Source organism: Macrobrachium rosenbergii, chromosome 31 (assembly GCF_040412425.1).
Source record: "Macrobrachium rosenbergii isolate ZJJX-2024 chromosome 31, ASM4041242v1, whole genome shotgun sequence".
NCBI lineage: Eukaryota > Metazoa > Arthropoda > Malacostraca > Decapoda > Palaemonidae > Macrobrachium > Macrobrachium rosenbergii.
In genome coordinates, this window is record NC_089771.1 from 9,624,248 (window position 1) to 9,651,212 (window position 26,965).

The following is a 26,965-nucleotide window of genomic DNA, read 5'->3' on the forward strand; positions in this document are numbered from 1 at the left end:
CATTCAACAGGAAAGACTACATACAGTTGGACCTTCATCACAGCAGATGTGACGCTAGTACTTTTAGAGCAGACTCCCTAAAAGCACGCAACCTGCTAGTGGATGTAGCTTCAAAACAACTGATCCTGAAAACAGCTCCTGTACCATCTCCTCAACAGCTGTGCAAACAACCCACCACCACATCATCACCACAACAGCAGAGACAACAAACAGGCCCCATTGCAGCAGCTACCCCACCCCCAGAGATATGCCGGCCTTCTACAAGACTATCAAGAGGTCTTCAAAGATGACCTGCATCACAACTTAACCAAACCATCAAAACACAACATCCAGCACCAATAGCCTATAGGGTCACACATAGACCCACACACCGTTCCATCTTACCTGGCCGGCTGGTCTTCTCACAAGGAGCATCTCTGTGCGCCAAACACTTGCATACAAGAAACACAACAGATGTCACGCATCCTTTGCACATATATTATCATCCATATTAATGTTGTTAAATGTATCACTTTTAGCACATGCATTACAATGTCAGCATTCCAGCTAAATGTATCATAACTTCATTCGTGTCTTGTATATTGATTTATGCACATCTTTCCATCCTCCAACAAACACAGTTGATTGTACTCTGACCTCTGTTTTGTTCGCATCGTGTCAGGCACTACATTTCCGCTGGCAAGAGCTATTAACCGGTGTTTGTCGTTTGAATAAATTAGTAAGTTTGTAGACGCTGCCTCTTACTCACACCTTCGCTACAAACCCCCCACCACCCATGTGGAATATCAGAAAGTTGCGTTCAAAAGGTGTTAAACTTGAATGTACCTTGACAACGAAATAAACGGAGAATGAACGCGAAAAGTGAACGCTGAAAGTAAATTATGACAATTATGAATGTTTTAATAAACAATATAAAATTTGAACGTAAAAGACAAATTCAAATATGGGTGGAAAACGGTAAGAAAGCCATCATTTTCACAAAAGATATCCATGAATTCACTAAAACTTAAACAAAACTGAAAAATATCAAATAAATAGCAAAGAATGTTAATGGTAAGTAAATATAAAGCCAAATATTTCACTGCAACTATCAACGAATAATGAACGACAAAATATCTACCGTTTTACGTACCAAAAGCAACGAAAGTAAAATAACTAAATAAACAATTAACTCCCACATCCGGTAACTGTGAACCAAGCTTGGAGTAATTGTAATTGAAATGTAATTAATACACATTTTTAAAGTAACTGTAATTCTTTATTTCTATTTAATGGGAAATGTTATTGTAATTGCAACTTAATTTTTCAAATGATAAATTAACTATTTTTAATTGTAATTGAGTGTAAAAAATTATTTATTATTTTTCCATTTTTTGTGTGAAAGTTTTTTCTACAGTTTGATTCTTTTAAAGTTTGAGTTTTGTATTTCAGTTTTATTTTCTTATAAGCATTATAATTTCCAACACAGTAAAAATACTAACAATTTACTTGGGCAAATCATAGGATGAGAAGTAATCATGTTATCGTTCATTTCTGCATGAGGCCTGACATTTAAAAAAACGTTTCTTTTGTATTTTGTACTAAAGCTTCTATAACTTACAATGTTGCATAAATTGATTTTAAAAGGAGACCAAATTCACGTATATGTTCTTTTGCAACAATCTGCACTTTGTTTGTTTTTTCCATGGGAATAGGTGTACGGAATATAAATGCGCGACAAATAGGATATATGTATCTGTAACTGTAATTAAAATTTTGAATGATTAAAAGTGAGTAATTATAATTATAATTGTATTTTGTATTTTTTCCATCCTCTTAATTGTAGTTGTAATTGTGATTAACATAAAGCATATGTAATTACTCCAAGCCTGCTGTGAACAGCGCAATAAACAGTCAATTGACAGTAAACTATCTTCACACTGAGACAGTCAAACGCAGCTGTTGACAGAAGAACGAGAGAAAGAGTGGAGAGAGAGAGAGAGAGAGAGTATACAAGAAATGAAAACTCACAAAGCCACCCGCATTGGCTTACCAGCATTACCCGGCTTTGCACTTAGCTTAAATACTACCTCCTCACTCATTCAGAACCTGTAGCCAGAAGGAACCATTTGGCCCCCTCTAGGGCAAGGGATTCCTTAATTGGGGTACTCTTACACTTGCCCAGGTGTACACGAAAGGTTTTCCAAGGGTACTGGGCGAAGGAGTGTCATTGAAATTATTTTATTATTATTATTATATTTGCTATTTTAATTGAATAAAGTAATCTTAGTTCCTTCCTTTGAGTTTTAGTTTATATGTATTTAATAATTTTGATGTACAACTCGATGCAATAGCTGGATATACATTGCACATATACGTACGCATTCGTGCGCACACACACACACACACACACACACACACACACACACACACACACACACACATATATATATATATATATATATATATATATATATATATATATATATATATATATATATATATATATATATATATATATATATATATATATATATATATATATATATATATATATATTCATGAAGCTACAAATGTCGATTAATATCAATTCGCTCTACTTCAGGAATATCCCCGATGGAGAATTATCACCGAAGGGGAATTATTTAAATGGTAAATGGATCGGCACCGCCGGGCCTCATCCCTCGACCCAGTACCTTCCGTGACTCCATTCGACGGTCAAACCACTGAGCCACCAAGAGAGGTATAAGTTAATGATGAAGAGCCGTACTTATTTATCCGTCGAGAGTGGGGAAATCGTACTTGTCGTCTGTATTAATCCATTTCTCACTTAAAAAATTCCCCTTCGCTGATAATTCCCCAATGGGCATATTCCCGAAGTAGCATGAATGGGATATTAAGCGACATTTGTAGCTTCTGAATGTATATAAATCACGGTGTGATGAAAATTTCATATATATATATATATATATATATATATATATATATATATATATATATATATATATATATATATATATAATAAGAGGAGCCCATAAAAAAACACCAAAAGGGTAAACAGTTATATTTTGGAAACACTGTCTGACTCCCTCAGTGTCTCTGAAATATAGCTTTAACTTTCTACCCTTTTGGTGTTTTATGGAAACTCCTTTTATTAGATGGATTTCTGTTTTAACAGTACATATATATATATATATATATATATATATATATATATATATATATATATATATATATATATATATAAGAACCAGTGCACCTAATAAATGATTTATTTTCCTAATATCTGAAGAAGGGATTAATTTTGTTTACAAACAAATAGACGACCTTGTAAGCATCCAAACATAAATAAAGCACTCATTGTCAACAAGAACTGCTTCACACAAAAAGTACTCATTCAGATTACTTATTTCTTTTGTCAGAAGAGAAGAGAAAGAGAAGAGAAGAGAAGAGACCCGAAGTTCTTTCAAAATATCCTTCGAATTGTATTCGGTTTACAAAGCCCTCTGCCACGTATGGGGGTGGTGCCGTCAGTGCACCTCATGCGATGCACTGTAGGCATTACTTAAGGTTTTTTGTTGTAACCCCCTTTCGTTCCTTTTACTGTACCTCCTTTCATATTCTCTTTCTTCCAACTTACTCTCCTCCCTCCCCCAACAATTGATTCATAGTGCAACTGCTGTGAGGTTTTCCTCCTGTTACACCTTTCAAACTTTCGAAAGTTTTACTTGCAATTTCCGTTTCAGCGCTGAATGACCTCACAGGTCCCAGTGCTTGGCCTTTGGACTAAATTCTATGTTCAGTGCAATTCAATTCAATTCAAAGCCCTTTGTGTCCAGTTGGAAATGAGAGACGAAGGATTATTATCCTTCTTCTTCTTCTTCTTCTTCTTCTTCTTCTTCTTCTTCTTCTGGTGTCCGTTGTCGTTTCCCTTAACCGTTCAGTTCCCTTCGTTTGCTTATGCAGTCATGAAGCAAATATGATAATACATTGTATTGGATTCAGTCTTATTTTACGTCAGGAATATGTCGTTTTAGTCGCTGTCGTTGAGGTAACAGTCGTTTTTGTCGTTGTTGAGGGTAGAATATGGCAAGATTCAATCATCTTTTACGTCGGGAATGATTTCCTTTTTTGTCGGTGTCGTCGAGGTAACTCGTGTCGTTTCGTCATTGTTGGTGGTGGATTAAACTATACTCCCACAGTAGATTTCCTGAATTTACAGTTTTAACAACCAGAGAGGCACAAAGCTCTTTCACAAAGACGCACCATCAGAGAAGCAATCTCTATAAACATTTCGAGACATTCTTCTCCGTAAAAGGAATGACCTCCTTCTCCTCCTAATCTCTATTATCGTGCCCTGAGGCACTAAACCGATCAAGCCCCGATGGTGGCGCCTGTCAGTCAGCCAGTCAAGGGGTGAATGAATCTAAATTGGCAAGCAAAATGCAAGGTATCGAGTTGGAATATTTTTTTGCAGACGAGGTGTGTCCCTAGTGACATGTTTGATGTTCAGATCTCGAGATTTTAACTACGGGAGTCTTTTGCTGTTCTGAGTGTGTGTGTGTGTGTGTGTGTGTGTGTGTGTGTGTGTGTGTGTGTGTGTGTGTGTGTGGCGCGTTCAAGCATGCGCAGGAACAAACGCATACTTGAGTAAGGAACTCAGGTGACTATTGGTGGGTAATGTTAGATCGTATATTTCTGTGACATTGATTCAGTTTACCTGTAATAATTAACATTTATAAATTTACTAATTTTTTTCTATTATCGACAAACCTTACATATGCATCAGTGAATTTAGTACAAGAAAGAATGAATTTCTTAAAGACTGCGAAACAAATCTTTACAGTAAACATTTCCTCAAAGCTTCATTATGAAATAAGAAGCACGAACGAATGGGCGGTGATAGGATACAGCAAGACCATAATGCCGCGACACTAAAAGAGCAGCATCATCTGAAACACAAGAAGTCAAAGAATTTATGTCAGGATAAACAGACCGGTCAGGAAATGACCTCTTCCCCAAGACCAATCCGGGGTCATGTCTGTGTACACCTGCGTGTGGTCAGAGATTAGTGTTTTTTTCTAATCCCTCGAGTCCTACCAAAAGATACCCTCCCTGCTGTTCAGGGAATCCGGAAACAAACAGGAATAGTAGGACTGACATTATTAACTCGATTGGGATTCATTACTTCTACTGGACGCAGTATCCTCTATATAGACAGAGTATTTCATAGTTTGAGAAATAAATTATTTTCGTTTTTATTTAATTTTTTTGTAAAACGTGAAAATGAAGGGAAAGAATTTATTATTATTATTATTATTATTATTATTATTATTATTATTATTATTATTATTATTATTATTATTATTATTATTAAGAGAAAAGCCAGTCCATACAAAATCATATAAGGCAAAATAGGACGAACAAGGAAGCCGTTTCAAAGTGAAGGAAATTTAACATATATACTCACAACCAACAACAGAAATAAGAAAACAAAATTCATTTCACATAATGAACGAAGAAATAAAGATAGAATCGAGATAAAAACGGAACAAGTATATATCATAAATGAGGGGTAGAAACACCCACTTCCGCGCTAATCCGTTTCCTATACAAATGAGAGTCCGTCTCGACAGACAAGCCTTTTCCCGTCAATAAAAAAAACCACTTGGGACGGTCTTCCCGTCCATTTCAGAGGCGTCTGGACAGTTTCTCTTGCCCTTTCTCTGAGGGAGGATATCATAGAGAGAGAGAGAGAGAGAGAGAGAGAGAGAGAGAGAGAGAGAGAGAGAGAGAGAGAGAGAGAGAGAGAATATTATATCACCTCAAAAAAGGTCTCACTTTTCCAATTCCCCAAACTTTTGTGGATTGAAGATACATTAATTTCATATAGTAAAGAACTTAAAGAGAGAGAGAGAATTTTGTGTTTAAACAACATAATTACTTCCAGACGGTGCGTCAAAAAATCTCATGATAGGCAAGAGAAAAAAAGAGAGAGAGAGAGAGAGAGAGAGAGAGAGAGAGAGAGAGAGAGAGAGAGAATATCATAGCACCTCGAAAGAGGTCTCATTTTTCCCATTCCCCAAACTTTTGTGGATTGAAGCTACATTATTTTCATATAAAAATAAAGAACTTGACAGAGAGAGAGAGAGAGAGAGAGAGAGAGAGAGAGAGAGAGAGAGAGAGAGAGAGCAAATATCGGCAAACACCAAAGGCCACACCGAGTTTGGGAGCTTGAAGATGAACCCCCCCGCCAAAAAAAAAAAAATATATAATCTTCCCTAAAGAGGGGACTTGATGGACCGTTGGTGGCTAGGCCAAGAGGCTGGGTGGGGTGGTGGTAGCGGGGGAGCAGAATAATAGGAAGAAGGGGGCGAGTCCCGTATCTCTGAACAAGGAAATGCTTCTTCTTCTTCTTCGATTGACGTAAACACACTTCGGGACTTTGGGAGTAAGAGGCTGACCTCTTCAGCAGTGATTCATAAAGAGCTTACGACGAAGCCTTCTCGGGTGGCTTCCCCACTTTCGAAAATTATTATCGTTGTTGTTACTGACGGAGCTGGCTTTATGCCAGCACGCGCTCTTGCTCATAGAGTAGCCGGGCTAATCAAAATGAGGAATCAAGATGACTTTAGAGCATCTGACAAGGTGAGGATATGGAAAAACGGATCGGGAAGGAAGTTTAAGATCTCTCTCTCTCTCTCTCTCTCTCTCTCTCTCTCTCTCTCTCTCTCTCTCTCTCTCTCTCTCTCGTGGGCTTTGAAGGCGGGCCAAGCTGGTAAAATGCCAAGAGCTTTTAATTGATAGATAATTAAGAAAGTATATAGACTAGGTCTAGAAGCTTTTCATGTAAAACTGAATGGACATTACACTAATTTAATAATTACCTATAAATGCAATTATTATTATTATTATTATTATTATTATTATTATTATTATTATTATTATTATTATTATTATTATTATTATTATTTTTATTATTATTCATAAGGAACAAACCAAACAAGGCTCAGATGTCGGCAAAGAGGAATGAGAAATAATCACAAGAAGAAGAAAACCTTGAAAAATTACAGTGAGAGATAGAAAAATATACAAATAAATAAACAAATGTTCAAAGCAACGACAGTAGAGAAATAACACACCACATGCTATTATCCTAAAGGAGATAAGCAGGTCTAAGCGCTTGTTAATCCCAGCAGTACATGGCCTACGGGGCACAATTTTCATCGTCAAAAGAAGAACCGGATACTAAGCACACCTGCCTTAGGCGCAAGTCAAAAGGAGAGAGAGAGAGAGAGAGAGAGAGAGAGAGAGAGAGAGAGAGAGAGAGAGAGAGAGAGAGAGAGAGAGAGAGAACAAAAGGGGAATTACGGAAACAAACAGTGGATATCGGACACTATTTGTTGTCCAAAGTGCCAACAGCTGATCGGTCCACAAACAGGGTTGAATAGGCCAGTTGGTTGGACAAATGAGGAACTGTCAAGTCGGAATTTTGTTCAGAATATTTGAGGGGAGAAAACTTTAGAATATGTTTCTCTTTCTTAATTACTCCTGAAGTGAAAAGTGAGGAGAGAAAGGGATTAAGGCTTCAGTTTCCTCATTTCTCTTGAAGTGACAAGTGAGGAGAGAAAGGATTAAGGCTTCAGTTTCCTAATTACTCCTGAAGTGAAAAGTGAGGAGAGAAAGAGATTGGGGCTTCAGTTTCCTCATTTCTCTTGAAGTGAGAAGTGAGGAGAGAAAGGAATTAGGGCTTCAGTTTCCTCATTTCCCTAGAAGTGAGAAGTGAGGAGAGAAAGGCATTAGGGCTTCAGTTTCCTCATTTCTCTAGAAGTGAGAAGTGAGGAGAGAGAGGGATTAGGGCTTCCGTTTCCTAGTTATTCCTGAAGTGGGAAGTGAGGAGAGAAAGCGATTACGGCTTTAGTTTCCTCATTTCTCTTGTAGTGAGAAGTGAGGAGAGAAAGTGATTAGGGCTTTAGTTTCCTCATTTCTCTTGTAGTGAGAAGTGAGGAGAGAAAGTGATTAGGGCTTTAGTTTCCTCATTTCTCTTGTAGTGAGAAGTGAGGAGGGAAAGGGATTAGGGCTGTAGTTTCCTCATTTCTCTTGAAGTGAGAAGTGAGGAGAGGAAAGGATTAGGTCCCGTTTCTTCATTTTTCTTAGAATGAGGAGTGAGGGAAAGCGAGGTGAATTTCCGAAAACGTCTTAAATCAAGATGAGCAGCCAAATATGGAAATAGCTCATATAAAATCATGTGGAAAAATAAGCAAAATGAAGATAATGACAGAAAGATTTGCTATACCTAATATCCAGTAATTATTAACTACTAGTGCTGAGCAACACTTTCAGTGTAGCTTCGCCTGCTATGCTCTAACAAAGACAGAAATTAAAACGAAATGAAAAAATACGGAAGTTTCTGAAATAAACGCATTTTTAAAGCTGTCAAATACACGAGTCTTAGACATTACTGGAAATGGCATGTAATAAAAAATACAGAGACTCATGTCTGTTAAAAACAAAAATAACTCAGTGGTGTAGGCTTTTATCTCCGCTATGGCCATAAATTCACTGGCAGGATGTCAGCTGACATTTATTATTATTATTATTATTATTATTGCTGACAAAGTGTCACAGTGTCCTCACTAAACTGGCGTCCATTAGTTAGGCCTAAATATCTTCAGTAATTTTAAAATCTTTTAGGGATATTGTTTTCATCATAAACACTTAATTATTTAGAATAAGCTGAGAAGACAGTGAACTTTCATACTACGCATTATTTTGAAATACAAATAAACAACTTGAGAGAGAGAGAGAGAGAGAGAGAGAGAGAGAGAGAGAGAGAGAGAGAGAGAGAGAGAGAGAGAGAGAATTTTGTGACCTTCAATGTAAACAATGATAATTAATACAATACATGATATCATTGTTATAATTGCGTATGAATGTTTCTGAATACAGATAAAAAATTATTTGATGACCTTTACAGGTAAGATAAGGTCATACAGAGGTCAAAATAACAAGGATGTTCCCCTTTACACAGAATACTTTGCATTAGGTTTACCCCTAGCCAGAGCCATTTTTATTAAGGATTCCAGTGGCGCGAATAAAAACCCGATATGTTTGCCAACACCGTACTAACTACGTCATTTTGGGAGTCATACGTGGCCATCTCAACGAAGTGAAATGGCCTAAACCCTTCATAAGAGGGCAGGTGATAGCATTCTTGACAGCATCCATCGAGAGAAGATATGAAATGCCTCGCGTAGGTAGTTGGTGTTGGTCCTTGAGGATGGTTCAAGTGGCATCGGTTCTTCAAGAGGAGGAATGGGAGAGATCTTCTTCCTTTGGCACTTGAGAGGACGGAGCTTTGTTTGGAAAAAGACAGGTGGATGCCGCCCGACCTATCCACAAAGCCTTGGCGCTTAGCCGCTCTCCTTCCTACTTCTTCAATCTTTATCATCTTCTTCTTTGCCAAAGGTAATAACCTCTCGATCCCGTAAGGAGCTGCCCTATATGAATATATTGGACTTGTAGCTAATGCCTTGCTTTTCACAGATATTTTTCAAGAGGAAATTGAAAATAGGAGGGAATTTATAAAATGGTGCTTCATGAAAAATAAACATAAAAAAACATCAAGATAAACTAGAACGAACATGGGAACCGTTTAAAAGCCAAAACCCTACAACTACTACTACCATTCTAGTGGCTATAGAGCGTAGCCTATCCGATACAAGATGTAATTTCCGCTGTCCGTCATATTGGTAGAAAAGGTGCGCGTAATGATGAAATGGCGACGCTGAAAACAACCACTGCTTTCATTAAAGAAAACAACAGTAAACTGCAGCTGTCATACATTTTTAAAAATGTTTTTGGCCATGTTTGTTAATGTATTTTTTTCAAAATGTCCTAATATTAACTTAGCAGTGTAAAATATAATCATATATAACAAACATTTAGCAGAACTCAGCGTAACAGCAGCCGTATGTTTGTTAGTATGCATAGTTTTAAGTATTCATATTTGCATGAATTGGTTTGCAGTGGTTCATGGCTTATATTACAACTTTTGAAAATGTCATTTTTGGCTTATGAAGGTTTGTCAGAAAAATAAAAAGATTGAATGATGTATTGTAGGCCTAATATTCGCTGTGTTTGGATGAATAGCCTAATTCCAACCTCAACCGGGTCATTATTGTTCGATTGTACTATAAGTAGTTTGCGTATAATAAAATTTTGTCTTCATATACAGGGGTGTGATTCACTTTTTGATCAGACATCCTCCTTTCAAAAGCCTGCAAACTTCAAAAGATCAAGCTTTTTTTGCCGTTTGAAATTTTGACAGTAGCCTATTTACTCCTCTCTGAAGTCTTTGAAATAACACCCCGAGATATTATACAAGAAGGTACTCTGAAATGATGTTAAGTTTTATGACAGAATAGCAGCCGACTGATCAGAGAGGCAGACACTTTGCTATCCGTGTAGACATCCCGGGATTATATATGTAATCAACGGATAGGTTTGCTTAAAAAGCAAATGGATGTTACAGACTAAATACACACACAAAACAAAGCCACTACAACACCTTCTAAAAACATAACAAACATCTCACACGTCTCGAACTCTCGCCATACCCGCGCAATAACTTCTCGCAGCTGGGAAGAAGGGCGTTGGGTCGGGTATGATACATGAAACATACGCTACCAGGGTCTAAGCGATGTCAGGCAGGGCAGCCGATCGAGACCACAGGTCTACCCCAAAGCCAAATCAAAAGTCCTTCAAAAGAAGGCATCGTGCTTACCCCATACAAAAATGGGAAAAAAGCACGTTAAAAGAAGAAGAAAAGAAGAAGTGGGATAATCAATAATAAAATATACATTAAATTATACACAAGCAAGAAGTTGCATGTTTAACTGACAAATTCAAAAACAACAAAACATATTGATTTGAATATAAATATGGCAATGAATAAAACATTAAACAAACTTTAAATGCTGATAAAGATTTTCATTTTCACAACAGGCTTATCCACTAAAAGATTCAGACATATACTTATTAATTAAATGGGACAACAGAATCACACACGTTAGTAAGTCCACAGCTTACACTGACATTTTGTCCAAGGTAATATTTCCATCCTGACTAGACTGGACAAATCATGGGGAATTCTTAATGACAACTCGAAGTATTTCTGTTTCGTAAGACCTACAACCCGTTCAACGTGGATGGTGCTGTTGGCAATTCTTCGTGTTTTTACAACATCTAAAGCACCCAGCTGTGTTTTCCTCTCGTAAATGCGGGAATGTAAACTTTGGCGCTCACTGTCCCTACACTGCCCTCTGTGTCAAAGCCACGGTCAGCCAACAATTCACCCGGTGCAAGTTTATCCAATATTCCACATGCTTCTGTAATAAGTTTGTCGCTGGCTCTCCCTCCAAAAGCACGTGAAATAAACGATCTCACACCTTGTGGTGTGACCCCAATCAGATATTTTGCAGTGTTAGCGCTTGTGTAGTTCGACCAGGTTTCACCACGAGCTACCCGATTTGAAGGTTTTTCATAACTGATTTCAAAACAATTAATTATGACTGCCACCTTTGACCAAAATGTGTTCGGAAGCTCATTGGCATTGTTTTCTGCAATTCTTAACGTGATGTGTCGACAAAATCTTGTGTAGGGATTTTGCGCCAAAACCTCCTATCTAGTCGGTTTAGATGTCAGTAGAATTAGCGAACGTGTGATTGTGTATCAAGAAATGACGACGTGGAAGTTACGCGATGGTTCTGATTTGGAAAATGCTAGTATTATTTCATTTGTTGCACGTCCTTTATTCTTGAAAAGTGCACTACGCGTTGCACCTTTAGTTATCTAGAGTTCTGGAACTGAGAAACTTACTTGTAGTAATGTAATTGTAAATTTTAAATTTCTGAAAAGAACGCTCTTGGCCATGCCACAGTGTTCCGCGGCCCCCTTTTCACTCATCATCTAGCACACTTACAAAGTAAATCTGTCTATAGCAGGCCCGTACCCGGAGTTTTTTTTTATGGGGTGGGGTCGTTTTTCCCAAAACTGAACCTTTTCTTCTATATATGCCATTGCATATATAGTAGGTATATACAAGATGAAATACTTGAAAATTCCACTTTTCGGCAGCCTTGCTGCAGTCGTCAAATTTCTCTGACCAGATTATCGTATAACAGCTTTAACATTATCGTTTCTCTACTAAAATCTACAAATATGGTGGTCTATATCATATTCCTATTATCACTCTTGTATTTCTTACTATCAAAGAATGATGTTAATGTTCAATAACAAAATTTATAAAAGAAGACTTGCCAAAAAAAAAATGTTATTTATTACTTTATAAGTACAGTTCAATGAAAAGGATAGTCACAGAAAATAAGGACTTCCAGAAATTTTGGGGGGTCATTCGGCGCGCCCGCCATCCACCCCCCCCCCCCACCTCGTTACAGGCCTGTATAGTGTGTCTTTCCCAGGTGATCAACGCCGATCTTTGTTTTGCGTTGATGTGTATCATGTCAAGTAGTAACACTACCATCGTAGACTACATCAAGTTGCGGTTTTTGCGATCTGTATCAGAAATGAGGTAACCTTTTGAATCTTGATTGCCGGTTCCCACGTGTTCCTGAAATTCTTTCTTTGCTCATTGTCTGTGCGTTTGGTTATGAGTCCAGCTAAATCTTGCGTTAACGTAACGTTGTTGTAAATTTCTGTTAGTTTGCAGTAACGTTAGTTCAATAGCTTGGGTGTTTTTCCGTGTTAAGAGTATATTTTTTTGTAGTAAATCTTTTAAAAAATGAACTCGTGTTTGTGTAGCCACCACCTGCAGTGCTGGTTCGGAGTCAGAGTCTCTTTTAGACTGTAGGTCTATTAGGCCCAGAACAACGGGCAAGAGCCAGTAAACTGAGTTACCGTCGAGAATTGATTGCCAGTATATGGCAGGTTTCAATGTCACATAACAATGTTTCCAACACATTACGGAAGTATGAGATATCGTTGAATCGAAGACCCCAAACCCAACCCTCAAATCGTGGTTAGACGCACCTTGGAGTCATGCTCAGCTGTAGGAATTTGTTCAAGAGTGATGTAAGGCTTTCAAAACTTCAAAATTTGTTAGTCCTGTGTACTATTTTACATTTGTGTCATTTATCTTTATAAAATGGCACGTCAAATTTTTGTGCTACCACAATAGTTTTCAGAGCAGCATTTTCACACACAAGCCTTTGCAATTCGTTCTCCATTGCACTACAAATTCACGTCAACTTCAGTCTGTGAAGATGTAGGCCTACCTGTCTGTCTCCCGTTCCAGTGATGAACTGATCTCTGTGGATGGCGCCGGCCACGCCGCGCTGAACACTGAAGATCCAGCAGCGCTGTGGTAGCGGCTGTGTCATTCTTCTTTTCAGAGCGAACTTTCAACCTCTTGTATCTGGATTTAGTCGGTGAAGAGGTTTGTAGGACCAGTTAAAATTAAGTATATCTAAGTTTAACCAGACCACTTTGCTGATTAACAGCTCTCCTAGGGCTGGCCCGAAGGATTAGACTTATTTTACGTGGCTAAGAACCATTTGGTTACCTAGCAACGGGACCTACAGCTTATTGTGGAATCCGAACCACATTATAGCGAGTGCACGGCCCATGTTCACTGTTGTAGGTGCCCAGTCCGGACTGAGTTAATCATACAATGTGGCCGGTAAGTATGGAAAATATGTAATAATGTCTCATCATTACGAGTGTAAATACAAAAATCAAATTTAAAAATGTACACAAATAAACCACTTAATACAAAGTAATTGACTTTAACTACAGACAGATATTGCAGCTAAAATATACAGTAATTAAATCTTGTGCATATTGCAGATGTAAGTTATGGCACAGATTGCAGTCTTACATAATATTTAAACTTCAATTTGCTGAACAAGACAGTTGACAAGTGTAGTCTGATGAACGTTTTATTTGCTTATGAAATTGTGAAAAATACTGAATAAAACATTGTTAAACAGATATAAGCTTATCAATAAAATGATCCGAGCACACGCGAATGTTGTCATAACTTGCTGGTTTCAGGTCAGATTGTCTGATGTTGGCTAACCATTTTCCTCCTTTTGCCTGTGAAAGTTCTTTCGTCGTTTTCCCTTGATGAATAATTACTTTTGGCAGACGATAAAATGACCCGTCTTTCTCGCTGTCATGCCTATTCGAACACCCAAACACTGCACAAAATGTAGACATTGTTTATTATATAATGTTTCCTCACTTTACACAGTACTTTCGTCGCTTGTCAATAGTTCTCGCTCGACCGGATTTGCTTTGTTGTGTCTACAAAGATAGCAGCGCACACTGCGTGTGACGTCACGGGGATGCGCTCTAAAGAGTTAAGGCCAAAAATGGTAATTTTGTGAATTTATAATCATCATCAATTGTCTTTTTCTGACTTTCATTGTTACATGCATTGTAATCCAAGTATCCCTGGTTACAGCATAACGATTATATTGCCTATACAACGGACTGTTAACGTTGATGAAAACATAAATCATAGTGTCATAAATATTAGTCACTTACCTACCTGTATGAGGAGCAATCCTATCAATTTTATTTGCTCATTCAAGTTTACAACTTTCTTCAGTATTTCGGTTACAAGGGTTATAACAATTGTTTCTCGGCCTAATAAACTTATATGCAATACTATGCAAGCGCTTAAAAACAATGACAATTTGTTCCGGCTATTGCAGAGTTGTTTAGCTGGGCTACGTAATGAAATCTTTTACCTCAAACAACAGTTTTGTGGTCTGAGAACATTCTCACAGCATTGAATACTCGTGAATATTTCTGTCAATGAAGAATCAAGTATTTTTTGCGATTTTATTTATAGAAATTTACTCAACATTTAATAGCTATCTAAATACAGTTATTGAATAAATAAGTTTATTGCGAAAATCTTACATTAATTTTTTTCTCTAATGCATAATTCATGTTATGTACCCATTATTTTTCTTCTTTCACTTAACAGACTTCAACTCGATGTATTTATTCCATTGATACTTTCAATGTTTTCTTAATTAGAGGTATAATCTTGTCAACATTTGTCTGCTAATAAACATTAAACTACAATAATTTAAAAGTATGTAAATACAAAAAATCCTAAATACTTTTTGTACCTGAGAAAGCCATCGAGGAGTTATAACAATTTCCAAAAACTAACAATAAACAATTTTAACAAAATAAACAAAAAGACAAGTCTCGTGCTCAAGAGGATATTGGTTAATCTCATTTTCCAGGAGACGAATCGTAATAATGACTTAAGATAATTTCCTCCTCTTTCGACCCTCAAGTGGGTCTTTGATGATGACGTCAATATTTTCTTTTAATATTTCCTCCCCCTCTCCTCTTCAATATTGGCTTGGATGATACGACGATTTTCTGTAATAATAAAACTTTCTCTCTCTCTCTCTCTCTCTCTATCTCTGTCTGGTTTCGCAATGCATAAATTGGTTCCTTGAAGGTTAGTCTATTTTCATTTGTTTCAAAGAAGTTCTTTAAGACATTTTCTAACCTAAAAAGTACATTCAAACTATGGAATGGAATGGAATATAAAGTTTAGGCCAGCCAAAGGCCAAGCGCTGGGACCTGTGAGGTCATTCAACACCGAAAGGGAAATTGCAAGTAAAAGGTTTCAAACGTGTAATGGGAGGAAAACCTCACAGTTGCACTATGAAACAGTTTTGAGCAGAGGGTGGATTGTAAGATGGAAGAAAGAGAATATGAGCAGAGGTACATTACAGTAGAAGGAATAAAATGGGTTACAGCTGGGGGTCGAAGGGACGCTGCAAAGCGCCATGAGTAATGCACTAGCCTCCTACGCAGAGATTTCAACCATACACACCACCTCAGGATCAATAAAAATGCATAAAATCCATTACATGAAATGGTATATTTTATGTTTATAAAAAATAATAAAATATAAATTCCTCTAACATAGTCTAAACAATACTGTAAAGCTACTGTGTTGCCTTCATTAACCAATTCCCAGCAACTAAGATTTGTATTCCACTGAGTATTTTTCAGGATACAGTCTTACTGCAATCCAAAAACAAAAATACATATGGTACACAAAGCGCAACTAGTATATCATGAACAATAACATAAGCCTAGATGCTAACAATATACTGTGTGCTTTTATACTCTCATTTGACAGTGCAAATTTCGTTTACACCATTGTGACGTATGCTACATATATGAAGCTCAAGGATTAGGAAAAAATTTAAGTTTTAATCAAGATTTTCTAAATTAGGATCTGTAATAGAAGCACCTACAACAAAAACTATCTTGAAGTACAGTACAGTATAACTGAAAAGTGTACAATACAATAATCACTCACGTAAAACACCACAGAAATAATTTAAGGTTATACGCTACAGGTCACTCTACAAACATTTATGTACACATAAAAACTACACCAAAAACCATTTTGTCATTCAGATAGACAATATAACAGTAGTTTGCAGTTTTCAAGAAAATTAATAACTTCCATTAAACATAATGCCATGAAACTGTTTGGAAAAAACAATAAAAATCTTTATTAAAAGCTGACAAAAAATACTTACAAAACCCAAAGCTGCAATGACTTTATACACTATACTAATGTTATTACTCTGCCAACGCACATTATGTTACCATGTCACAACCAAGTACCCTGTCAATTACAAAATGAGACCTTCTATAGTATAACCTTCGTGCCTTTTTCTATTAACTGGTGTGTTTGGGGAAAATACTCAGACACCTAAAAGCAGCTTCAGTGCTGTTGTAATATTCATTTACTTTGTATACAGTAATATTAAACATAAACAACTTACGAAATTAAATATGGCCATCTTTCTTTTTCAGGAAATGAGCATAAACAAATAGCTTGCCTATGTGTCTACTGTACCTCCCACTATGACCTCCATGAGCCTTTTGATAAGAAATTTATCAAAAGGAAATTACCGTAAACTTGATCCAGGAAAACATAAATATGACCGCGCATACACCAACTCACTAAACTTACAGTACTTTGAACCCTAATACCCATGCACTCCTAGCCTTGTGACTCATTCTACAATTACTGGAAGACATTATGATATGCTCTGGTAGTATATCTGATACATACTGCATCGTTCCTACTCAATATCAGATGAAAAATTCAAGACCCTGTTCCTTTTTGATGCAAGGCTGTTAACCCAAAGATGAAACGGTATGCAGAGGAAGGCAACAGGAAGTAATGATGACAAGCTAAGAGTAAAACATTCTTGAATGAAAATGGAACTGGAGTAACATTTGTCTAAAAAGACAAAACTTAAAAATGTGAAAGAACATGTCACATTAATCATGAGTTTACTCTGAGTAGCTAACATGAGTGACACATTTTGCTGGAGCATAAAAAGAATTGAGTGTCCAATAAGAAATGAAATAAATAAAAATAAAATGATGAGATATTCATGTTAGTATTGACACCACTGTGAATGATGATAATTTGCATGTACAACTACTGCCATGACATTAAAGAATGGAATATCACAATGATCAAATCCTATATGTTACAATAATTAATTTTACTGCTAAACTCGACAACAAAGGACAAGGATAAGAGTTGTTTTACAGTACCAATTATGTAATTATCTGTTGCACTATAAAAAAACTGCAAGAGTGCAAATTTGGAAACCTCTGACAATAACCTGACTTTTCATAAATTAAAAGATATTAAAAAGGGGTACCTTACACAAGAATATCTCGCTGAGGCCCAGAAAAGCCTTACCCGATACCCATCGTTATCATTCAGGTGTTCAATCAAACAACTGTTGCTTTTACCAAATGAATACAAAGTGTATCATGAAATTTGAAAAAAACCCTGGATTATTAAGTCCAGAACAATGAAAAACTACTGTATTGTGTAGTGTTGAAGATCCCTGATAATAGTCCTTGACACAGGAACAGCAAATCCTCAAAAATGTTTCTTGTAGAATATAAAAAATGCCTTGAAACTCTTGTTTACAGACTTACGGCAGCACTTCCACAGAAGTTGTAATTACTCATTTTCTAAGGGAATGGATTCACTCTAATCTCAGTGGTATCATGCCAAGCTATGGTTCTACAATATACCTTTACCATGAGGATAAAGTATTTATTTTTTGTCCTCGTTAACACTCCTCTTATTCAGTACCTATTGATAAACTTACACAACGAGGCATTATATTTCCTGCAGCATTTTTTTTTCAAGGCTGTATGCAATTCTTCATATCCCACCTTCTTGTAACACCAAATAAAACTTTAAAAATAAATAAAATCAAGGTGGTTTACAATGTTATAGATGCAATATTGCAGCTCTATTACATTTTCTTCTATGAGGTACAAAAAAATTATAATGCAACACTGCCTCTGAAATATGGTTTGCCATAGAGTATGTGACTTGAAATAAAGTGCACCTCACTTCCTAATCTACTTTATTCTCACTTCTTTTTGAATATTAAGCAGCACTAAACTGTGTAACTCCTTCGTATAAGAAAAAAAATACCAGAATCACATTAACTGATTATACTTTACAGACGTCTGAGAAAACGAAGGACTTAACAATCTCTAAGTGAATTAAAGAAAGTAAAGGGTTTCTTAAATCCAATCTGGATGTCTGGGAACACCTATAAACTAGCTACTTCTTAAGGAATTACATCAGATATAAGGTTTCTAACTAAGGTTTTCATCTTCTGTTGTTACCAACTTATCTGTACAAGAATGACGAAATTTCTTGTTACTCTATTGTATTTAGTTTTGTCTAAGGTGCACTTCCCATATTTGCCATCTTTTGTTTTTTGTTGGTGTGAGAAACAATGCTTATTGTTTTTGAGAAGTTAGGTGGCTACAACTCTCGAATAATGTGGTTTATTTGAACGACCAAATCTTTATATGATTCTACCCCTTTGCACTACCTTCCTTTATTGATATTTTTTATTTCTTTTACAAATTTACTTTTATTTGCCCCTTATGTAAGCCACTGTACTTTTTCAAAGTTGAATACTAACCGAGAACAGGCTAACCTGAAGTTCATCCACAAAATGTTTTAAGAGGTTTTGAAGTTGTGCAAAGCATTATCAGCTTAGTTTAGGTTAGCAAGAAACATCCTTACATGGAAATGGACATAGGAAGTATGGCTGAAAAATTTAATGTGTATTAGAAATGAAAAGTATGTTATCAATATTATTATTATCCACATAATAACTCATGAAAAGCAAAATCTTACACAGGCACCATACATCTCCATGTGAATACAGATTAGATACTTAGCACTGTCAATACCATGTGTCTGACCTAGATATTATTGTAGATACTTGTGCAAAAGACCACTACAAAACTTCCAGCTGCTGCCAATTAATGCATTCAACTGCTACAAAAAACATCTAGTGTAAGCAAAATGAAGCATACTCAAGAAGTAACAGAGGTGACCAATCCAACAGACTAAACACGTGATAATAAACATACCCTGATATAATTAACAATTATTTAATAGATGGCACGTAATACCTTTGCATGGCATTAAAAATTAGCAAAATTGAAATGTCTTAAACCTAATTTGAATATATTTTCCCTAGTACCCTGCAAAAAAACATTATTGAACCTTAATATTATCAAATTTGTAGAAAGCTCTGTTTTTATTGCCTTGTACATTTCATCTATTGCTGAAATAAAACTTTGTTGAGACAAATATATAATGTCACAATGCATATTATGGATACAAAGCCATACATTCTCCTAAGGATTTTAGGCCCCCATAATTAATTTCACACTCTCTTACACAAGTGCCTGTTTTATTTACTTTCATCCAGTATCTTAAAAAAGTTACATACAAGTAAAACAAAGCAGTTTGAAGTTCACATTACATTCACAATTGCAAATTAGTGCAAAGTCAGTATAACCTTGTTACACCGTTCTGTATTTATCTCATGGACGATACAACAATTAACAGTAAGCAACAATAACTTTCAGGAAACTTTCAATACGAAGAACACCTTTTTAACCATTCATATTATAGGAGTTATGGCAGATGCTGGCTCCACTGTAACATCAGTTATCCCACAAAAACAACAAGTATATCCTAAATTTGATCATAACATTTGACATACCATTACAACAATTTCTAAGTATCTTGTAAAACGTCATCTTGGTAACTCCCTGACTCTGCCATTAAGTCCCTATAACTGAGCCTGACAGGGTTGATAGACTCAGTCACCAACTCCCTATAACTGTCCTACCCCTGAGCCCAACAGGGTTGATGACTCTGTGACAGCGTTGACAGACTCTGTCACAGAGTCCCTATAGCTGTCCTGCCTCTGAGCCTGACGGTTGATAGACCCTGTCGCAGAGTTCCTATAACTACCCTGCCGCCAAACCTGGCAGGGTTGATAGACTCTGTCACCGAGTCCCTATGACCATCCTGCCACCAAGCCTGACAGGGTTGATAAACTCTGTCACAGAGTCCCTATAACTGTCCTGCCTCTGAGCCTGACAGGGTTGATGCACAATGAGGCTAGAAGCTTTAATGTCTCAAAGATGAGCAACATTAGGAACTCTGGGTTACAATTCCTTTTACACCTAAATTTTCACAAGTTATTCACCCATCATTTAGTTTAGAGCATGAATGCCTGGAATTAGATTTATATAGACGGTACTTGGTAAGTACTCTTCTATCTAACGTAGTTCCGCCGTGGAAAATACAGTACACTAAACACTGTGCATTCATGTTTCTTTTGTTCTAGTTATCAAAAACTTTCCATTATCCAGCCCTAAAATTATACTAACACTTATTTCTTAAAAGACGTTATTTATTTACAGCAACAGGCAAAACGATATCTTACTATAAAATCACCTCTTTACAGACAGTGGAAAATATTCATTCTGATGTTCAATTTACTCTAGTGCTTGATCACTTCTTGTCAAGCTAAGTAATAAACTTATTGTTTTATAACCATCAGCCTTTCCTGCAAACTGGACTCATAGTTTTATCCTTAAAAGATCCAACTTGAAACAGGACCATACTTCATCAATGATAAATGGTGAGTGTATATTATCATTTGTGTGGCACAAGTTGAACTCTTCCCTATACTGTAAATGTTAATACAATAAAAAAAATCAACTGTTTCTCTTGCTGATTTTCCTTTCCATCCATAAATTCTAAAGCTCTTGTCCTTTTTCATGTTTACTAGTCTCTCTTAATATCTTAAAATAAGTGTGTGCACCTAAACTGGCAACTTAATCTGTAAACATGCTATTCCTAATAAGACCAAAGTCAGCACCACACCGCACATCCCCAAATTAAATTATCTAATCTCTGTATTCATGCTTCTTCGTGACTCACTACCACAGGCATCCTTCAGGTCTGCTACAAGTTCTGAGAAAGCTTAGTTGATACTGAGGTGGAGTTCACTGCCAAAGAACACTAGAGTAAGTTTTACCCACGTTGAAAGTTGAACTTAACCCTGGTAACAAAGTATTTTTCCTTCCAAATGTGCTTTCCTTATATTTCTGTGACCATTCATTACACTACAGTCTAAAGAGTTTGCAAGATAGCCTAAGATTTCTGGTACTACTTTAAATGTCATATAGACCAGGCCAATGCAACAGAAGAATTTCTTAGGTACAATGAATTTCTTAGGTACAATATTGAGCTGCTTTGTGGAACTACTTATACATATTTTATGCTAATATTGTTTGTTATAAATGTGAAATCTGGTACAAGAAAGAAAGAAAACTCCCATATTAATTACACAAAGAGCAAACAAAACAGAATTATATTCTGAATAGTGCTTTCATACTTGGTAGTACAAAGGAGATTTTGTACAAATAGTTCTCCAGTGTAAATACCATTATTACTTGAAAAGGGTGGAAAAATTACCTGAATTATACCATTCTTCTACTTGCCCTTGTTTAATTCATATGGACCTTTCCTTTCCTCACTGGTGTGTTAAATACATTGTATCTGTCAGTATCAAAAATTAAATTAACTTCAAATATACATACATAAACACATACTGAAAATGATAAGGACCTACAATCAGTACTTCCAGATCCCTCTTTCCAAATGCAAAACATACAACGTATGATACCCAAAGGGCCATAAACAACAAGCTTAATTCGTGCTCTACTTATACCTGAGCAAAGATATATGACGGACAAAACAATATACTCCTGAGATGTCTTTTCTGGTTACATTCTCGTTACATAAATTTTACAAATCAGGAAAACATGAAGATTTTTGTGCTACTCTCCAAGTTAACCTTATTTATACATGATGCATTTAAGGTGACCCATACTCTATACAAGTCATATACCTGTTTTTAAATGAAGAAAAATGAATTTTGATTTAATGCCACCAGCACACCAAAATCCTAAAGCATTTGTGAGTGGAAAAAAAAATCAGTCTCACAACAACTTGCACTGAAGACCCAGAACCATTTCAAACATTCTGTCTGGCTAATTCAGCAGAGGTGCAATGTAATAATCTAATTTCTAAGTTTATATATTGTAAAGTTTAAAGAGTTCACTAATAAACTCGGCTGAAAATATTCGTATGTGGGCACGAGTGTGCAGTGTGCTTTCATTTAATCACCATATGAGATGGAAACTTCATCACTCAGAAAAAACAAAAGCAAGCCACTAACCAGATGTAAAACTATAGTATTAAGAAGCTATTATAACTACTTTCACAAGTCTTATGAAGCATTCTAGAGATATGAAAATGGGCAGTGTTCTTCCACATTCTTATAGCTACAGCTGGAGAGAATTGCAAAGGCACTTGAACTCTTTGCTCTGGCTGAAACTTTGTTGAGGTTAAGCATTAAAACCTCCATGCACTGAGACATTTCATCACTGCAGCTCTACTGAATCAACCTGATAGTATTTGTGTAATTTCAAGATACAATGACTACTTTCTATTAAATATATCAGCAGGCTTTATCAACTATGCACTGCCTGAGGTCAAAATGGAGTATTCTGCATGCAACAAGAATAAACTTCACACATATTTGATTCCACAACTGCCATCCTTAATTTCAGAAGCCAGAGAGCACATAAAGGATAACCAAACTGACATCCCTTAAAAATCTCTGATGAACATAGGAACCGAAACATTTTGCCTTCAATTTGATAAGAAGTTGCCTGCCAGTGATCTATTTACCTCTCATTTGCATATCTGTCAGAGACATCGCACTATAGCACTGCAGAGTTGTATAACATCTCAGTAACAGCTTTATTACAATTTCAGCTTACTTCACTGACTACAGATTAAAAACTTTCTTATACAAGTATTGTAGTTTGTCTTACATCATGACAGTACTTCTTACAGTACATTATTATTAGCCTAACTTTCTTCCCATTCTGTATGCCTGCATATACAACTAACATTTCATATATCAATTATAACTAAAACTACAGTACTGTATTGCAAGGTATTAGAATGCTTAAGAGAGATTAAAATTTGTAAAGTGAAAAAAGAAGTAAAAATGCACCTGCATAAAGCCATTTTGTAGTTATAAAAAAAAATTCTTACTGACATGGGTGCATGGTGATAGTCACTTAAAATGTTCATCTCGCTTTAATTATTATCATTCATTTATGACCTATTCCTTCTGGAACATTATTATTATCACTATCATTATTATTCAGAGATCTCACCCACTTTCCAAGTTCTTGAATTATTCATAAACCTACCAAACTGTTAGTCTGCAGTCTGTGCTTCATAAGAATGGCTATAAACACAAGTTCCAAAAACTGGGCCACATATTCAGTAGAAAATGTTTTGACCCTGTATTCTTCATCTGAAAATGTTTCTTAAATACTAAAGAAATAAAAGGACTGAAACACCAATGCCTTTCATTCACTTCTCAGAATGGTTCCAATGCATCAGACACTCAACAATGAAGGTTGACCTTGGTCAATGAAATGGCCGCAAAGTTACCAAACTAAGGCACTCACAACAACTGCATGTTAACAATATACCAAAAACATTGTATTCACTGTTACTCTTAATTCAGGCCTACCAGCTAAAGACTCTTGAACTACCAGTAAAGGTACTTATCAGGACAACCATTTCAAAAAGTCACAGGCCTTTACTAATGGCAAAATACATATGGCAAGATACAAAACGAAATACTTCAGTATTGGCACTACGTTCTTTATGGCTACTGACCTAGAAACTATCTCTTTCCACTCGTTTTCCAGAAAGTTCTGATGTTATTAGTTTTAAATCTGCTGTATAAGCCTTGATCATGTAACTAATGTATTGATGTACTAATAATGAGAAAATATCTGGACATCATTTCCCTGATAGAGAGTTGACAATGCAAAGATCCCTTGGGCTGAAAACTAAAAGAGTTAAAGAAAAATATAATCCCATCCTTATGACCTTATAAAGATAAAAGAATACTATCACGAGATTCTTCTTTAAAAACATCCAGCAGAAGAGAGGAAAATTTTTACACATTTAAAACCTCAATAAATAATACAGATACAAAGAATACTACTCTATACCTTCACCAATATAAAACAGAAAATAAGCATAAAAGAAATGCATCAATGAAAGTTAAAGTAACAAAGATTTACCAATTGGAAAGGTGATATTTCATATTTCTGTAAGCAGAAAAGAATGAAGGCTGATTTTCCTTTGCTCTATAAGTGTGACTTCCACTGAGAGAATTACAAAGAAAAAACCTCTACCAAAGGCAAACCCTGGAACATCACTTTGGCAAGGACTTCTTGTGCCCCTTGGCTTATGAAAATGACCAGTCATATCTCACACTGCAAAGCAGCACTGTATAATTTATGTCATCAAATATGCATAACTGTTTCTGTTCACAATAATGAACTGTTATGATGTATAATAGATCACCACTGTTGTGCTTAAATTACCTTGGCTCATATGAAACTTAAAGCATGTTTCACACCCCTACATTATCCTTATTTTAAATAAGTTTGCTGAATCTCTAGTTTTGATAAAAGAAAGTACTGTAAACTCATGATTTCCACCAACTCCGAAAAGAAAAGAAAATTATTCATCTTCTTTAAGTGTACAGGTTGCAGTGTGCTATAGAGTACATGGTGCACACTGAATTTGTTGAATTCTCTTTGTACGCAGGATCATTTCTGTTTAACTTCGAGCCAATGATCAAATTGCGCAAATTACAATAATTTCCTCCAAAGTCAATGACTGCATAGGGAGTTAAGGATTCGCTGATACCCTGAAAAAAAAGCAGGCATGTTAATGACACTACTGTACATGAATTTAATAAACAATGAAGTAACTGATGTAACAAATGCTATTTAATGACACTATGAATAACATATGTTTCTCAGTACTCAACCTTATAGTTTACAGATATTTCTATACTCCGATGACCAAAAAGTAAACCATTTCAAACTGATATAAACCGACAGGTTAATGAGGTTGCTTAATGACTGCATGGTACCAGGGAGAGCTGAGGTCCAATAATACAAACTCTTCAGCTCCTTTACCTTAGACAACATATGAATTCAGCATCCAAAACTGGGTGCTAGAAGTGTGCATAATTTTCTACTAAACAATGTTTCTTTTCTCATAAAACAAAACTTCAACCTAACAAATGTCTGCAGATTCCAACACCCAAAAGGCTAAAAATATCCTCATCCCTGCTGTAGGCACAACAATAATCTGAATGTATTGCATTTCCAGTTAGATTAGTACAATACTACTCTCAATGGTGATACAGTGCTCCCCCACTCTTTCGCGGGGATAGGTTCCAGAACCCAGCGCAGATACACAAAATACCCTCTGAAATCACTTGTAACTGTTTATAACTGAAAAACACCATGTATCCTTAAACTAAAACACTTATAACTGTCTGATTTAATAGTTCAAATAAAAATATACATTAAATTATCACGCTAAAATAATTCAATAACAATAAAAAAAAAATACATCCCAAACCATCATTCCAAAACACCCTAAGTCATCTTAGATTAGTACCCTTTTACAACTGCTACTCTTAAGTATATACAGTACAGTACACCCCCTAAAATGCTTATAACAATGACTTACTAATTTTAAAATATTAATATTAATGTAAACAGCAAAATATCTATAAAATGTTTAATACAAATTAAATAAATCTGTCTTACAGAATGTCTGACAACTGATCACGTCATCCGTAGACATAAGTATAGCCGTTTTCTCTCTATAGTACTGAAGTTGTCCCTTTTTCCTTATACTTTGGTAAAAATATTTAAATTACCACTAATTTGCTTTTTTTGTAGAGCAACGCTGTTTATTCACCAATTACATTACTTTTTCATATTGTGTTCGTGACTGAAATATTTTTATAACAAAATTAAGTTTCATATACAGTATACTTACCCGGTAATTACAAAGCTATACAGAAGTTTCTAGCTCTCGGTAGCACTTCAATAGATTAGTGCAGGTGATAAACACCGCCCACTACGGGAGTACTGGGAACAACTTAGCCGGTAGCGTCATTCTGTCTGTGCCCACATGTCCATTAGAGGGGAGAAGGCAGGGCTCTGATTCTGTAATTACCTGGTAAGTACTGTATACATGAAACTTAATTTTATTATAAAAATATCGTTTTCATATATGTACCTTACAGGGTTATTACATAGCTGAATCCCACATTGATAGGGGGTGGGATGAATGGAGTCTTGCAGTGGAGGATAGGCCTGATTGCTGACAAGACATACATAAGTGCCCTTGCCCTGGGTGCAGTACCAACATAACAAATAATCAGACAATGCTGTCACCTACTGTACACTGACAAAAAACCACTACCCATCCACTAAGAATGGTGGGTACTCCAGGTACAGAGTATCCCCAGGCTCCCCAAAACTCGACACCTCACTTCAAGGCGAAGAGAAGTAGGAGAAATTCCTGTGCTTCCTCACCCAACATCACACCAGTCACTGATAATGGTCC

The 26,965-nt window shown here is 36.1% G+C and overlaps 1 protein-coding gene across 1 annotated transcript in view; it reads right to left on the minus strand.

Moving 5' to 3' along the window:
* Positions 1 to 18,956: 18,956 nt before the first annotated feature.
* The window catches only part of LOC136855362 (uncharacterized), a 60,994-nt gene continuing 52,985 nt past the window's right edge, over positions 18,957 to 26,965 (minus strand). The window contains exon 5 of the mRNA XM_067132281.1: positions 18,957 to 25,241. Within this exon, the coding sequence (XP_066988382.1) occupies positions 25,065 to 25,241 (177 nt within the window). The 3' untranslated portion in view covers positions 18,957 to 25,064. The remainder of the gene's footprint in view (positions 25,242 to 26,965) is intronic.